Genomic DNA, 18,655 nt, shown 5'->3' with positions numbered 1-18,655 from the left:
CAATTTAAAAGGAAATTAAAGCTTTAAGAGGCAGAGGCAAAAAAACTTTGCAAGATCCAAATGTAATGTTAATACCTGAAGAATCAGTACCACAGCCTACAGAAAGGGAAAAGATCTCTGCTGTTTAACCGGACACTTTCTAAGAAAAAGGAACTGGGAAAGAAAGTGTGTTATAAAGGAAGGACCAAGAATTTTGGTTAAATAAAAAGAAATTTCAAGTGCACATTATTAAAAATTAGAAATTAGAAAGATATGAAATATGCAATTAGCTTCTATAATGAATAGATTACAAGGAGTAGAGGTGATCATACCTCATTTGAAGATAATACAATTTCTAAAATCTGTTGTATATTGTGAATTCCCAGGAGACGTAAGAAAAGCTAGCAATCAGAAAACTGAAGTCCTTAGGAGCTCCAGCTAAGATTTCATATAGCTTAGGAAAGAAACTTTCATAATTTGGGCCTCAATTTCCTCATTTGCAAAATTAGAAGGTTTGATTTTGAGTCTATCTTGGCTATAAAAAATGCCTTTGGTCTATTATGGTTTATGGATGACATGTATGGCAAGAATACAGAAGGAAAGCCATGAGAACGTATCAACAATTACTTCCAGTGAGGAGGCAGAGGAGAAACACGACAGCATTATTACAATGCAGTAAATTACTACCTTGATGTAATAAAAACATAACAAGTAGTCTGAAATTTTTTAAGCAGCTTGACAAGATACTTACAACCAGGAAAAAGCATAACTATCTAGGTCACTACTTCATGGAGGCATAATCAAGTAACAATTACACATTCTAATGTATGGTACTAAAATGCCACGCTTACCTTTTGAAGGTCATGTTTTACAGACAGCATGGGTATCTTTGACATGTTTTGCTTATGAGAAAGAATAAAAATATCTGCACTGTCGGAACAAATGGAAATCACTGCTAAGAAGAGAAGGCACTAAAAGATGAAGATTTTTGATGGGATAAGAAGTTCATGACTGACATGCCAATCATGTACTCTGGATAACGAAGAAATGCTTTCTAATCACCTGTTAATGGTTCATCATAAAAGCACTGGATATTTTCATGTAAAAATTAATTCAGTAAAAGCATTTTTATGAAATATGACATGAAACACGGATTCAGAGCTTCCCACTTTCTCAAAGGAACCAACATGACATATAATAAAACATGTATAAACAGTATATAACTTAGAACATATATATACAAGCTAAGTTCAATTTCTAATCTCATATTCTCTCACCTACAAATAAAAGCACTTAACTCTGAAAGGTTTGCCCTTAAAGTCACATCAAGACTAGGAACTTAGTATTTCCCATATGAAATAGCCATTTTCCAGATTATTTAATTTTTAATTTCAGGTACATGAATAATACTTTTTTGGGAAAAAATATGTAAATTCCTTATCTTACTCCCTGTCAAAGGAAACTGAAAAGTTTGTACATAAGAAAGGTTTCCTCGAAAATACTTACTTTACAGTGAATAATTCAAAGTCAGGCAAGAAGGCTCAATGAACATAGAATAAATCAAGGAACTGCTTACTTGATGGAGGAAATAATCAATGCTACAAGTGACATATTTGAAATCTCATTAAGAGCAAGTCACACTAATAAGCCTCAAAAAAGTTCTAACAAGAGAGTTAAGAAAGAGCATACTTCTAAAACATACACACATCCTACTGTTAATCCACAGTGGAACTTAAAGTCTTGGTTAGAAAAATGTGCATCTGAGGCAGACACTATTTGGTCTGTTCTCTTAATTGTAATATGTGAGCACTAGCTGAACCATTTAATCTCATCATCAATAAAGGATATGTTTCCTTTACAAGAAAATTTACAAGAATTTTCAAGTTTGTAAAATAAATTTCTATTTAATGGACTCTATTGATTGTTTCAACTCTGAGTACATGCAGAAATGCCAATATGATTGGAAGAAAGAATAAAATACCTGTGTTACCACAGTCCATGTTATTTGTTCACATTTAGTCAATGTTATTCATTTATATTTAATTCCTATTAAATTTTATGTGAAATGGAGAACCACCCACAAAATTACCTGACAAGCAATGTGCACGAGGTAGACCAGCTCTTTAGATTCACAGCCATTTTTTGTTACTTCATTCTGTTCTTCTGAAAGTGAAAGCTATGTCGAGCAAAAAGGGTAAGAGAGAGGAAAAGAAAGTCATGATTAATGAGCAAGAATATGATCAGCATTCAGTAATATTTGGGCCCTCACATCAATTTAATGTAAGATATGCCTTATATTAGAACTTTATTGCTTAAAGCAGATAGATAAAATGAAGTCAGGATTTTTTTAAAAAAATGCTTCTACTTGAAAAAGAATAGCTACATGAATATGCATAACAGAATCAGTTTGCTGTACGCCTAAAGCTAATGTAAGATGTAAATCAACTATACTCCAATATAAAATATAACCTAAAAAAATAAATAAATAAAAATGTTCCTAAAAATTGTCTTTGTGGCATATATCTACACTAGCACAACTACAGAACAGCAGTAAAAAATAAAATAGTACATTCATTCTACAGCAGGCTTTCATGTCCTTGATGTATAGCACAAATATGAAAGGAAGTTCAAGTGGGCCTCAAATGACAGCGTGACCAGTGGTCTCAGAGAGCAAAGGGTCCATTACGGGGACTGCACACTGGCTGCTCAGGCAACAGGATGGGCCTGCAGACATGTTTTATTTCAGACTCACCATGTAGGTCTGCACATTGGATTTTATTTTATTTTTATTTGAACCACAGCTAGCATTTAGAAACTGAATGATTTCATATGAAAAAATACAAATTTCTGGCTCCTGTTGAAAAATCTGAACCTCTGAACTACTGGACCCATATTCTCACATGGGCAACAACTAGCTGGAGCTGAGAAGTGACCATCCCTTTGAATGAGGCCTGTATTTTCCAAGAGTCTTTGTCGCAGAAGCTATTACTGATTTATTTTCCATCGATATCTAGGTGGAATGTTAATTATCATTCATCTTGCTACCTGCTTTGTTATTTTTTTATACCGTACTCACTTCACTTATTCACTCACACATCTGTTCCATCTAGGGATGTGCTTTGCAAACTCAGCTCCAGATACAGACAACCCTGAGTTCAAAAGGGCCAGTAACTGGTTACCTAATGTTGACCTACCTACCTAATTTCGCATCTGGAAAATAGGAATGATATAAAAACACCCATTCTCAAGTCTGTGCATATTAAATGAGATAATGCATTTAAAGTGTTCACCAAGGTGCATGGCACTCAGTAAGCACTTAGCAATCATTACAAGTCTGTGCATATTAAATGAGATAATGCATTTAAAGTGTTCACCAAGGTGCATGGCACTCAGTAAGCACTTAGCAATCATTACTTATCATCATAGTTAATATTATAAGAAAATAAAGTTGACGAGAATATATTCTCTACTTTTAAAAGGAATATCACTGAAAGTATTAAAAAAAAAAAACAAAACCAACCTCCTGGTATTAAGTAGGAGAAATCTGGAAGATAACAATCATTCTCACACTAGCCAAAACTAGCCAGATTAACTACAAAATGAGTTCCTTGAAAATTGAAAAGAAACCTACACAAGCTAAGTTGCAAACAGTGACAAAAAGACTTTCCTGAGATAGAAGAGATTCCTATGGATGTGCCTGGATGCCTGGCAAGGATGCTGGAGGATAAGAAACCTGCCTTAGACAGGTTGGGGAGAAACCTGCCAAACCTCAGATGACTGCTTGTGGACTGGAGCGAGGAACTAAAATTCCAAAGAGCCGTGTGCAGCACACAGTCAGACCGAGGCACTCAGCAATGGACTCCCACAGGTGTTCAGGTATCAACAAGTAGATCAACACACCACCAGCGGGGCCAGGGCGAGAGAGCAGGAGAACCGAGAGAGATTAGCCTGTGTGTGACGTGTGTAGAGCCTCCCCAAGCACAAGACAGCTGAGCACTGGAGATGGAGAGAGGGCAAGAGAGCTGAGGCCCCTGGAACACTTAACAAGTAGAGATTGGAGGGGCATAGAAAAGCTGAGAGAAACCCCACTGGGGCAACGCTGCGTGTAAGAGTATAAGGCAGCTCCATGCTAGAATGAGGGAAGGGGAGCCAGAAAAAGCTGGAGAGCAAAGAGAACTAGCAACCAGAGGGGTTGCTCTCCCTCAGTTCACAAAACTGCTGGCTTAACAGTAGAGCACAAACAGACCTCAACGATTTTTCAATCTTCCCTGCTAAAACAAACAAACAAGCAAACAAAACCCCTCCTGAATCAGAAGACTTGGAAGTAATGATAAACAAAAGCAAAGTAAAGTTGCCAAAGGCCAGGTCTACATCAGGCTTCCCAGGTGGCTCAGTGGTAAAGAACCCGCCTGCCAATGCAGGAGATGCAGGAGACTCAGGTTCAATCCCTGCATTGGAAAGATCCCCTGGAGGAGAAAATGCCAGCCCACTCCAGTATTATTGCCTGGGAAATCCCATGGACACAGAAGCATGGCGGGCTACAATCCTTAGGGTCACCAAGAGTTGGACACAACTGAATGACTGAACCCAACATTACCACAAGGTCTAAATCAACCACAGATCAGCTTGACTCTGCTCACTCCAAACATGACTAACACACCCTAATACAACAATCTAACAGAATGGAAGAAGAATGGATAAGCCCATTCCTGGAGGTAAAAATTATTGATTTTAGTTTCTACTATCTCTTATATATTTGGCATTAAAAAATTACAAAATATACATGGAAGCAGGAAATTGTGATCCATGGTCAACAGAGGAAATAAGCTACGGGACAGACACAGAAATGCCCCAGATATTAAAATAATAAAAAGAATTTAAATTAATTATGGTAGAAATTCTAAAATTTAGTTTGAAAAGATACTATGTAAGAAAGTAAGAATACACAGAATTCTAGCAGAGACTGATCTGCAAATATATTCAAAAGAAAATGCTACAAATAAAAATTATGATGTCAGATATTAATGGCATACTGAATACAGTAGATGAAAGAATTATTGAACTTGGAAACAAATCAACAGAATGTATCCAAGCTGAGGCAGAGAGGAAAAAAAGAATGATCACTCAATCATCAACAGTATACTTGAGATCTCTGAGACAAGCAACATGTACAACTGGCGTGCCAGAAGGAAACGGGATTTGAATGGGACAGAGAAGTATCTGCTGAGGCAAAAGACAAGAATTTTCTAAAACTGGTAAATGATATCAACTAACAAATTCAAGAAACAGTGAACCTCAAGTAGGATCAGTTTCAAAAGTCACAACAAGGCATATCATAATCACACTTTCGAACAACGCAATAAAGACAAGAATCTTGAAAGCAGACAAAAAAAAAAAAAAAATATATATATATATATATATAACTTTAAGGGGAAAATAAAGGTGAATTCTCACCAGAAGTAAGAGAGCCCAGAAAACAAACAGAAACAACTTTAAAGTGCTGGAAGAAAAAGCCTGCCAAATCTGTATCCTATAAAAACAAGCTTTAGCAATTTTAGGAATATAAACACATTTACAAATGACAACAGCTGAGACAATCTGTCTCTAACAGATTAGTGCAACAGTAAAAGCTAATAGAACTTCCTCAGATTGACGGGAAATAGTACCACACAAAAACCCAGAACTTCAGGAGGGGATCAGCAACATCAGAAAGGGTAAGTATGTAAGTAAATATACAACACCTAAATTCTCGACAGTAACAGACAGCAGAAGTTTGATACGAACTTAACAGTTTTGAGAAAAGAAAATAAATGAACCTAAGTTTTATTCAAACCTAAATATACAAGAGAAAAGAAAAAAGCATTTTCTGACGAATAAAAGCAATTAATTCCCATCAATACATCTTCAACAGACTTCTAAAATGTATCCTTAAAGATGAAAAAGAATTCCAGGATAAAGAATAAGGTAAAAAGCAGAAATACTGAGCAAAGAATTCAGCAAGTAAGTATTGCATCAAAACAAATCTTAACGTGTAACAAAAATGGTGATTAATTATAAGAGATAAAGAGATGAAACTATAAATCCTAAACAACACAACCATGAAAGACAAGAAAGGGTAATTCCGCTTAAATCATTCTATCTGGTACTGCTTGAAAGAAGAGTAAAGAGATTGGTAAACTTTAGACTAAAAATTAGGTGTTCAAGTTAAATTTGGAATGATAACCACTAAAAGGACAGAAAAACCCTCTTCAGCTTTCAAACAATAGAGAGGTAAAAAATTTTACATGTCAATACCTGTAAGAGAATTATGAATAGAAGCAAAATCAACCTTCCTAAGCAAAACCGAAGCAGGGGGAAGAAGACAGAAGGAGAGAGCAGATTTCCAAATTAAGGCAAGGAGATGGGGGAAAAGCAAAACAGAATAGTCAAACGGCAGCAACAAAACGGTGCAGGGGGCAGCTACAAACTCCAGTACCTTCACAGAAACATGAAAAAAACAAGCAAAAACTCTCTTGTGAGAGTGAGAACCAGCTTTCTCCCTACTCTAGAAACAGCAGAAACTCATGAATCTGTTCAGGGTGAGACACATGCACACCAAAGACACACGAAGGTCCTGAGCTCTAACCTCTACGTCATCTTTAGCTCAGGCAGAGATATGAGCTGCTTGGTTAAGTGCTGAATGGACACTCAACACGAAGGAAATGTGCAAAGACTGGAGAAGTAGATTTCTGTTTGTTTTACTTTTTATTTTTAGCTCCTGGCATTCAAAGGAATTCCCTGACAAAATGCTTCTGGAGCCTGTGCTCCCTGCAGTGGAAGTGCAAAGTCCTCACCACTGGACTTCCAAGGAAGTCCCAATTTTGTAGATTTTAAATAAACGATATAAGACACACTCAAAGAGCTTAAAGAAACTGCAAAGAACTAAAGGAAAGCAGGGAAACAATGTATGGAAAAAATGAGCCTATCAATGAAAAGAAAGAAAAAAAAAGGGAGCCAAACACAGATTTGGGGGATGACAAAATCGTCACCTAAAATGAAAACTTCACTAGAAGAGAGCAACAGCAGATTTGGGCAGGAAGAAGAATCAGGTTCCTTAAAGAACAGGTAAATAAAAATATACAGTCCAGGCTCCAGTGGTTAGGACTCCACACTCTCATTGTCGAGGGCCCAGCTGCAATCCCTGGTTAGGGAACGAAGATTCTGCAAGTCACTCAGTGTGGTGCCACACACACACACACACACACACACACACACACACACACAGACACACAAACACACACACAGATACACAAAGACACACAGAGATACACACACACACACACACACACACACACAGAGATATACAGTCCAAAGAAGAGAAAGAAAAAAAGGGTGAAGGAAAATGAAAAGTACCTACAGGACCTGTAGGACATCATAAAGAGGACCAAAGCAATACATTATCGGAATTCCAGAAGGAAAAAGACATAAGGAGATTATCTGAGGAGTGATAGTAGGAAGATGGACGAATAGAAGAACACCAACTTTAGACCCTTTCACAAAAATAGGTATTAGCAACTATCCATCCAAGTTTTTATAGTTATCACAATGGGATACAACAAACCAAGTGAAAGATGAGTCAAAATGGGGGTAAAATATTTACAATACACATGGACAGATTTTTTAAAATAGAATATATAATTAAAAAAAACGAAATGGGTGTTTACCTACCCTAGTATCTTGAAAAGTATCTGGAATTTAAGTGGGGATCAGTAACTATCTGATGAATGGTTGAATAAGCAGACACAGTCTCACTGGAATACAGCACTTATTTTCAAAACTGAGTTCATTCTCTTTGCCTGTATAGTCTCTTCTTCCTCTTGAATTCCCAAAGTGAGTAACATAACTACTCCCCCAGCTGACCAGCCTAATTACCCTAGAGCCCTCTATCACCTCCTCCTCTGTACACATCCTTTCTTTCATATTCCCAGGGTCAAGATCTAACCTATACCTTTAATTCATTATTCTCTCCTATCTCCCAAAACTTGCCTCTCAACCCTGCTCCTGCTCCCACTTTCCACTGCTGTTTCCCTAGCTCTGGGCCTCCCTGCATCTGATCCAGACAAACAGACTAGATGAATAAGTAGAGTGGTCTTCTGATTTCTTTCCACTTCTCACTACACACTGCTCACGGTAGCGTCTCAAAATTCCTCAATACTTTGTCAGTCCCTACTAAGAAACTAACTTAAAGCCAAAGTCCAAACACCTTAGATGAGCCCTGAAGGATGGCATTTCTCCAGATTATTTTCTAAACCCTGTTTTTCCACCATCATTCTAACCCGTCCATCCCCTTTCCTTCTGGGGACCTTGGTCTGTGGTATTTCTCCTGGTCTAAAGGCTCTTCACGTCTATCTGTGCGTATCCAAAACCTGTTCAGTCCTCAACAAAGCCTTCCTTGAATGCCACAGGAAATAACCTCTCCTGCCTTTGAATCCCTATAAGAACTCCAACAATCTTACTACTTTTATTGGTATATTGCTTACTTCCCCTGAGGAAAGACTCTCTTATCTACTTCGTCACTGACACTCAAAGTACCTGCCACAGACAAGGCATTCAGTAAAATCATTCTGAATGAATTGTTTGTAGTCATTAAGACTTCTGCTACCCACAAGTCTCAACATCAGATGTTTTACACAGTACATGAAGCACATATACCTAGAGTATGCAGGCCATGAAAGATGAGGCTACATTTACCTATAGAAACTTATGACAGGAACATAATGATTTCTTTTTACTTCCTTTGACTTAATCTCAATCCTTTGCCTATAAGAAAAAGGACACAGAATTTTCAAGTCCCATCTTCTGGATTTCTTACAAATCTATTTTTGGAGTTATTTTTCCTATATTCACTTTTCTATCACCATGGAAACCAAGCTGAAATTAGTGTTGTTAGGATCTTTAAAAATACAACTCTATTCAGCAAGCCTTCAAATGTTCAAAAAGTCCTTTCTCTGCATGGAGAACGGAAATCAGCGTAAAGTTGTATAAAAATATATCACCCCACCCACATAAAAACCATTCATCAAAGTTTAATCAACAGATTGCAAACTGAGCAAAGAAAGAGTTCTTTTCTTTTTATTCATCTTTTATAATGCTATTATGGCTGCAGTTTCACTATGACATACCTGTGTAGTTTGTAAACAGTTTTCCTCACCTCCATAGACTGTAGTAGACATGTAAACAAGAAAAATAATTTCTGTTGCATGTGGTCTGCTCACACCTATGATCAACATCCTAACATTCAACACTGAAAATACGTCTTCAAAACTACTGAGTTGAGAACACCAAGTGGAAAAATAAGTCTATATTTGAGATGTAGCTCTATATTACTTTTTAGGTGGGTAATAAGTGAAGCAAGTTCTAATTTCAGAACATAAGGCTAAAATCAATGAGGCAAAATCTCAATTCAAATTTCTTAGGAGAAAGCTAGAGAACTACATGCATCTTAATAAACGTAATAGTCAATTTTTCCTTCCAGAAGGGGAAAAGAACACTGTTTCTGCAGGGGAGTATCAGAAGAAGGAACTGGTTTGCTAATCCTTAAACACCAGAACCACCCTCAGCTCAACAAGAGTTTCCCAGCATGAAGAATAAATGGAAATAAGATTAAATGACGTAAGAGCAGAATCACAGTCTCCTCTTGTAGGTGCTCACTCCAGAATATATACTTGTTGCGAAACAAAGCTTCATGAGTATTTTCACATTGCTATATGGTCAGAACATTCTGAACAAACAGACTTCAGCACTGAGGATAAAGAAAGACTGAATGGGAATCCCCGAATGCCAGAGCCTCTGGAAAAAGTCTTCTCTCTTCCCAAGTCCAGATGTTTGTAAAACAGACATCTTTGCTGCTTCTCCCAGAGAGGGTGTGTTTACTTTCCAGAGCAGAGTCCCTCCATCTACCTCCAGAAAGGCAAATGGACAGAAGTACCAACAGAAACTCCAAATTTCAAAATTTCAGAGTCTGTCTCTCGTGATACAAAAACCCACTGTCCACATGAGGTATACATCTAGTTCCTATCGCATCACCTCATGGAGAACTGAGGCAAAAAGAACCAACACGAGTTACACTGTGAGGTTATAAAAGGTCTGATTTCTGATGCGGAGACCTCACGTTTCTGTTTCAGAAGGAGAGAGATTAACCCTGACAAACTGGCATGTTAGCCTCTAAGTAGAGAAACATCTCAGACTCTTCACAGTTTCAGACTCAACAATATGACTTTTGTAAGTCCAACTCCTGGAAGTGAACTGCATGTGTAATGTGACTCCAGCATATCTATACATCAACCAGTTTTACACACCCAACTTCTAAACTGGACAATCTCAAACCAGTTAAAATCCAGGACTTGGTTGATGGCAGCACTGATAATTCACTATGTCAACTCTTCATTTCAAATCTTCCCCTCAAATGACAAAGATTTCTAGGCATAACAGGAGGTATTACTAGAGAATATGTAGAAAAGTAGGGTTGAAATTTATATGTTTTGGTTTGAGGGAGAAGACTTTCTGGTAGGGATAGAAATAGTAAAATTATCATGGCCTTTGTTTCAAATGGTTATATACAAATAATATAAACTTCTAAATAAGATAATTTTTAACTGGAAACATCTACAAGCTAAATCTTGAAATTGAAAGTAGTATTAAGAAGATGGGGAAATAAGCATTTCATTGATTTACTTCATTTTTATCAATGTCTGAAAGTCACACAGATAGGTACCAAAACTTCTTGCTGGTACATGTTTCTATAAACGTCAATGGCTAAATTTAGAGGAATTCTTAACCAGGAAGAAAACTTAATCTGTTTCCAAAATAATCTACTGAAACTGTTAAATATTAGATCAGTATACCATAAAGAAAACTGAGCACTGAAGAACTGATGCTTTTGAATTGTGCTGTTGGAGAAGACTCTTCAGAGTCCCTTGGGCCTGCAAGGAGATCCAACCAGTACATCCTAAAGGAAATCAGCCTTGAATATTCATTGGAAGGACTGATGCTGAAGCTGAAACTCCAATCTTTTGGCCACCTAATGCGAAGAACTGACTCTTTGAAAAAGACCCTGATGCTGGGAAAGACCGAAGGCAGAAGGAAAAAGGGCCGGCAGAGGATGAGATGGTTGGATGGCATCACCAACTCAATGGACATGAGTTTGAACAAGTTTCGGGAGATGGTGACGGATAGGGAAGCTTGGCGTGCTGCACTCCATGGGGTCACAAAGAGGCAGACACAACTGAGCAACTGAGCTGATACTGAAATACTGAAGCTGAAAATGTGGAATCCATATATATGATCCTCAATGTTACTATTCTATAGGGTAAAATACAATGATGTGTTTTCTCTGGTTTCCTTTATTTTTAAACCATAAACCTTATAAATACATTACAATTTCAATATTCTAACCTATAGGTTTAATTCTATCTGAAAATGGAGCTAAATTTTTAAATCAATTAAAATTATAGAAAATGCATCTGTTATTTTAACATGCTCTACTTCACAATTTTATATAAGGCTAGTATTTATATTAAAAGAAATATCACATCTAAATAAACTGATTACTAGATCACCAAGAATATAATCAGTACAGTCTTTCTTATGAGGGGTAGTTTATCAAGAAATTCCTTATAGTTATAACGCTTCCTATTTGCAAAGATTTTCTTTATCCACTACCCCAATCCTGATACCACTACCCTCAGGTCATCAGGAAAGTATTTCTTTCTACATTTCATAGATTATGGCCTGATTCACCAAAGTTCACTTACAATATTTGCCATTCTCCAAAGTTCTTTAACATTTATTAATTTCACCTCACTTAACTATCACAGTACTCTGATATTTTTGAAAATGTGTTTATCACTATTTCACAAAAAGGAAACCAGCCCAGAGAAGTTAAAGAACTTACTTAACAACTCACAGGTTACACTGTACTATTAATCATCAACTGCTTTACCTTCAAATACACTGAAGATATAGGCTATTTCAAAATTATGGTTTATTCCTGCTTAAGACAGTGGTTTTATCAGTGTATCCTTTTCTAGTACTTTTACAAAAGAATGTTCAGAATAGCTCTACAGCCTTGATTCAAACACAGACCCCACCACCACTTAGCAGCTGTGACCTTAGGTAAGTTCTTAAACTCCTTCTACCTCAAGTTCCTCAACTGAAACTGTTATGAAGAGTCAATAACGGAACAGTACTTGGTATAACTTAGTATACTTAGTATAACATCTGCTTCACAGAAAGCACTCAATAAATACTGGCTAGTATTTTTTATTATAATTCCAATTATTTCATTTAAAATAAAAATTCAGGGCCTTTTAATTTGTTTATATTTTTACTTCTCAACATTTCTACAGTTGGATCAAACTCTATGACCTTTCCCCACATTCTCAGTATCAAGGCAAGAATATGTCTGCTGATACAAATGAGTCTGCTGACAGAAAGTGTTAACTGAAAAAAAAAATGCACAACCTAGTTTTAAGAATGACCCCACAGTAGCATTTCCGAGTCCCATGCACAGCAGCTTTAGCAGAGAACCCTCAGGAGACAAGCATTAATTCATACTTTTTCTGTGCTGTATTTCAGTCAAAATCTGAGCTCTTGCATTCGGGTTAATTTAACTTAATCCTTTATATGAAATTGAATAAAAAGAAACATTAATTCACAGGTTCAGAATTTCATGCGCAGAGGTGCCTGGCAGGTTGCAGTCTATGGGGTCACAAAGACACAAGACAGGACAGAGTGACTAACATTTTCAGATAACTAAATAAGGGAATGTAAACCACACATATCCTATACACTAGATGGCGCTGTCACACCAAGCACAGCAGAGACTAATGCCTCAACAGCGGAAAGCTGAATAAACTACAGGTGGCAAGAGATGATTTTCCTTCTTACTAAAAAACAGCTTGTGAATGTGAATAAATCTTTCTTTTTTGGACAAAGAACTTGATCCACAAAGAGAAGTGCAATAAAGATAATAAATTTACAGAATTTAAAATGACATGCAGTTTTAATTAATAAATAATAAGCTCTTTCTAGTAAGTATTGTTATCTTGTTTTTTCTGGTTTCAACTTCTTTAAACGAAATTTACAACTTAAATGTCAAATTCTGTAGTTTACTCCGGGAGAAAAATGTCCAAACTCAAATGCACTTATTAAAAAACAATGGCCAAAACCAAATGAAGTATCAAGAGTATCTATAAAATTTTATTTATCTAAGGAAAAAAGTTTGCTTAGGATTTAAGCTAATAAATAATAGGGAGAGAGAAATGAAGGGAGGGAAAAGACAAAAAGTCTCAAGTTGATGAATAAAATTCCAAGTTGGTTTCTTGATAAGACCAAGCATTAAGAATATCTGTACACAACAACTTACACCTGCAAATATGAAGACCTACATTAAATGGACACTTTTCTAAGAAAATATAGAAGATAAAAACCGACCTAAGGAGAAGGCGATCGCACCCCACTCCAGTACTCTTGCCTAGAAAATCCTATGGACGGAGGAGCCTGGTAGGCTACAGTCCATGGGGTCGCTAAGGGTTGGACACGACTGAGCGACTTCACTTTCACTTTTCACTTTCATGCACTGGAGTAGGAAATGGCAACCCACTCCAGTGTTCTTGCCTGGAGAATCCCAGGGACGGGGGAGCCTGGTGGGCTGCCATCTATGGGGTTGCACAGAGTCGGACACGACTAAAGCGACTTAGCAGCAGCAGCAGCAGCAAGGAGACACTGACTAGACCTACAAAGAAACCAATAAACAAAACCAGAACAATAATCTAGACTAGACCAATCATCAAATTATATCAATAAACTGAAATGGTACAGATTAAGCCTCCTGGGAACCAAACAGGAAAATTCTAAAATTTCAAAGAACAGGTAATTCCCATTTCTACAAATTATCTCAAGACATTTATTTTTAAAAGGTCATGGGGCAGTGAAGTTCTCTAACTCAGGTTAGTGAACAAGTACAATATACAGACCAACATCATTAATGAACACAGATGTAAAAATCATAAAATCCTGATTGAGTAAAAAAGGGATTTTATTTTTAAAATATATAGCCTGGAAGTAGGGTATGTTCCAGGAATACAGATGTTTCAGCAACCTATTTCCGGGACTAGAGTAATGATTCTAATTGGTCAACAGCTTCCTCGTGCTCCATATGAACGGGGACCAAGAACCTGGCGTGGTGCAGCCTCTTCCTGCCTGTGGCACTGCATCCTTTCACTTCTTCCCTTTGTCACATCCCCAGCTCATTTAAGTCAGAGCTCACAGTGCATCTCAGCTAGAGGGAACATTAGCTGTCATCTAGTTATTCTAGAGTATCCAGGAACCGTACTTCCTTTTCAGAATTAAGGTAAACAAGATCAAGCATAACTAATAATCTCCACTGCGGTCAAGACTGCATGGCACAATGAGTGCCACACCCATTCTACCCCACACCAGTATCCTTTTACTCCTCAACAGGACAGTGCCATCTTCTACCACATATTACAACTGAAGACAGTAAAACTGATTCTTGAACTGGAAAGTCAGAGATAGGCTAAAGTGAAAGTCACTCAGTTGTGTCCGACTCCTTGCGGTCCCAAGGACTACACAGTCCATGGAATTCTCCAGGCCAGAATACTGGAGTGGGTAGCCCTTTCCCTTCTCCAGGGGATATTCCCAACCCAAGCATTGAACCCAAGTCTCCCATATTGCAGGCAGATTCTTTACCAGCTGAGCCACAAGGGAAGCCCGAGAATACTGGAGAGGGTAGCCTATCCCTTCTCCAGAGGATCTTCCGACCCATGAATCAACCCGGGGTCTCCTGCATTGCAGGCGGATTCTTTACCAACTGAGCTATGAGGTAAGCCCTAAGTTCTGCTAGAATTGAGCTGAAGTAGGATTTGAGCATAGCCATGCAATCTAAAGTATTTATTGTTGTCGTTCAGTCGTTTAGTCATGTCCAACTCTCTGCAACCCCATGGACTGCAGCACACCAGGCTTCCCTGTCCTTCACCATCTCCCGGAGTTTGTTCAAACTCATGTCCATTGAGTTGATGATGCCATCTAAGCATGTCATCCTCTGTCGTCCCTTTCTCCTCCTGCCCTCAATCTTTCCCAGCATCAGGGCCTTTTCCAATGAGTCAGCTCCTTGCATCTGGTGGCCAAAGTACTGGAGCTTCAGCTTTAGCATCAGTCCTTCCATTGAATATGCAGGGCTGATTTCCTTCAGGACTGACTGGATTGATCTCTCTGCTTTCCAAGGGACTCTCAAGAGTCTTCTCCAACACCACAGTTCAAAAGCATCAATTCTTTGGCACTCAGCTTTCTTCACAGTCCAACTCTCACATCAATACATGACCAGAAAAACCATAGCCTTGACTAGACGGACCATTGTTGGCAAAGTAATATCTCTGCTTTTCAATATGCTATCTAGGTTGTTCATAACTTTTCTTCCAAGGAGTAAGCATCTTTTAATTTCATGGCTGCAATCACCATCTGCAGTGATTTTGGAGCCCAAAAAAATTAAGTCTGACACTATTTCCACTGTTTCCCCATCTATTTCCCATAAAGTGATGGGACCAGATGCCTTGATCTTAGTTTTATGAATGTTGAGCTTTAAGCCAACTTTTTCACTCTCCTCTTTCACTTTCATCAAGTTTTTTAGTTCCTCTTCACTTTCTGCCATAAGGGTGGTGTCATCAGCCTATCTGAAGTTATTGATATTTCTCCCAGCAATCTTGATTCCAGCTTGTGCTTCTTCCAGCCCAGCGTTTCTCATGATGTACTCTGCATATAAGTTAAATAAGCAGGGTGACAATATGCAGCCTTGACGTACTCCTTTTCCTATTTGGAACCAGTCTGTTATTCCATGTCCAGTTCTAACTGTTGCTTCCTAACCTGCATATAGGTTTCTCAAGAGGCAGGTCAGGTGGTCTGGTATTCCCATCTCTTTCAGAATTTTCCAGTTTATTGTGATCCACACAGTCAAAGGTTTTGGCATAGTCAATAAAACAGAAATAGATGTTTTTATGGAACTCTCTTGCTTTTTCAATGATCCAGCAGATGTTGGCAATTTGATCTCTGGTTCCTCTGCCTTTTCTAAAGCCAGCTTTAACATCTGAAGCTCACGGTTCACGTATTGCAATTAATCTTTACATCTAAATTATTTTATAAGCAACTGTGTCTTTCCATCTAAATAAAATTGAAAATCAGAATTTATAACATATGGGATTAAGGATAATTATTTTCATTTTATAAATCAAAGCCTTAAAGTTAAATATAATACTATCAGATTTTAAATATTTAGGGGACAGTGACATTTTCTAGGATACAATGGCCTATTGCAACTACAAATTCTCCCTATCTGAGGAAGAAAAAGAGATATTAATATGAAAACAAGAAATCTGTACGTCTAAAAGAAATTCAACAAATCAGAATAATAAATTAAAAAAAAAAAAGGTATGCAACTGCAGAATGTCCTGCCACTGGGACATATTATTAGATAACAACTGAGTCAGTCATTTGACAGGATGAACACTTGTTAGGATAAACCAGAGGTGCCAAGTCCAAGGTTCAACACCTCTTCCAGACACATTTTACTAAGTTTTCCCACTTACATTCTCCTCAGAACATACTGTCAATCCCATGTTAAAAGTAAGTAAGGACTCTGAGAAGGAGGATTCTGGGAAGATGGTGGAGAAGGAAGCACCAGGAATTTCCCAGATTCTGGCAGAATCTGATACAATTATTCTGCAACTCTGGAGTCCACTGGAGGCTTGGGACTTCCAGGGGAAGGCTTGGAGGATAAACTGTGGTGAATCATGGTCCATCTAGCTCTCAGCACAGCAGCAGCTGTCCAGCACAGGTCCACAGCACATGCCACATATACTCAAGGAGCAGCCTGCAAGCAGCTTGTGAGAACCAGGGTGGGCAGAAGGACCCCAATCCCACAAATGAGAAGGATCCATGCTCTGAAAACTGCTGCTCCAGACAGCAGAGGTGCCAACAGGCAGACAGTCATTGTTGTTACACCCCCATATTGTTGGAAAACCCTCCCTCACTGCCTAAAGCCACTTCCACAGAATTTTAAAGGCCAGTGCGCCTCCTTTCCCTTCTTAATTTTTATTTTTCCCTTTTGAGGAGCCAGACATAGACTCGGACATTCTAAAGCAATTGCATAAATTAGGAAGTGACCACACACAGGTCCATGGGGAAGTGAAGACTCAGGAAATACCTGAGAAGACCTTAAGTTTAAACATCAGGCTAGTCCTTGGCACAGAGTGAGCCAACAAGTTTTAAAAAATAATAATAAACAAAAACAGAGAACCTTAGGGAAAAGGGAAAATCAGATTGCCAGAGCTGCCACATTACTACGTGCATGTGACTCAGTTCAGTTCAGTTACTCAGTCACTTTGCGACCCCATGGACTGCAGCACGCCAGGCCTCCCTGTCCATCACCAACTCCTGGAGTTTACTCAAACTCATGTCCATTGAGTCGGTGTTGCCATCCAATCATCTCATCATCTGTCATCCCCTTCTCCTCTTGCCTTCAATCTTTCCCAGCATCAGGATCTTTTCAAATGAGTCAGTTCTTCACATCCAGTGGCCAAAGTACTGCAATTTCAGCTTCAGCATCAGTCTTTCCAATGAATATTCAGGACTGACTTCCTTTAGTTGGTATGTGACTAGCTGCTTCTTGCTACTTTTAAGATTCAAATGTCCAAATCAACAAAAAACCACAAGGTACACAAAGAAACAGAAACCATGGCTAGTTCAAAGCGAAAAAATAAACCAACAGAAACAATCTGCAAAAAAAAAGATAGTAGATCTATTAGGAAAAGACTTTATGCCAATCACCGTAAAGATGCTCTCCAAAACCAAAGGACAATGTGGAAAAAGTAAAGAAAATGACATACGAACAGATGGAAATACCAACAAAAAGAAGTTTCTAAAAAGAAATTCTGCACCCGAAAGTACAATAACTACAGTGAATATTTCACAATACAGACTTAAGTGCAAATGTGAACAACTAGAAAAAGAATCAGTAAACCTGAAGATAAGGTTTGCTCAATGGAAAGTACTGATTTTGAGGCATGGGGGGGAAAAAAAGGTGAAGAATAGTGAACAGAGCCTAAGGGACTTGTGGGAATCTCAGAATGAGACAAAAAAAGGGTAGAGAGAATATCTGAATACTCACTGAAAACTTACTAAACTTGATTGATGATATAAATATAAATAGCCAAGAATCCCAACAAACTCCAAGATGAACTTCAAGAAACCCACACAAGACATATTATAGCCAAACTTCCAAAAGCCAAATATAATGAGAGAATCTTAAAAATCACAAGCAAGAAGCAACTAGTCACATATGAGGAATCTTCAATGAGGTTATCAGATTTCTTATCAGAAATTTTGGAGGCCAGAAGGCAGTGGGCCAAGAAATTCAAATTTCTAAAAGAATAAAATTGTCAACCAAGAATACTATAACTGGCAAACCACCCAGCAAAAGTGAGACATAAAATAAGACATTCCCAAATAAACAAAAGTTGAATAAGTTCACTAACATCAGGCATATTTTGCAAGAAATTCTCAAGGGAGTCCTGCAGGTTGCAACGAAAGGACACTTGGTAAGAATTAGAAAACATACAAATAA

General features: G+C 37.9%; 1 protein-coding gene across 2 annotated transcripts in view; it reads right to left on the bottom strand.

Annotated features, from left to right (window-relative positions):
* Window positions 1-18,655, bottom strand: part of ARHGAP32 (Rho GTPase activating protein 32) — a 122,299-nt gene that overhangs the window by 76,299 nt on the left and 27,345 nt on the right. For both annotated transcript variants that reach the window (XM_068978079.1, XM_068978080.1), the window contains one exon: window positions 2,069-2,155. In XM_068978079.1, the coding sequence (XP_068834180.1) occupies window positions 2,069-2,155 (87 nt within the window). The remainder of the gene's footprint in view (window positions 1-2,068; window positions 2,156-18,655) is intronic.

Source organism: Capricornis sumatraensis, chromosome 8 (assembly GCF_032405125.1).
Source record: "Capricornis sumatraensis isolate serow.1 chromosome 8, serow.2, whole genome shotgun sequence".
In the NCBI taxonomy this organism is placed as follows: domain Eukaryota; kingdom Metazoa; phylum Chordata; class Mammalia; order Artiodactyla; family Bovidae; genus Capricornis; species Capricornis sumatraensis.
Note: the sequence above shows the minus strand (reverse complement) of the source record. Positions and strands in the feature narration are given on the sequence as shown.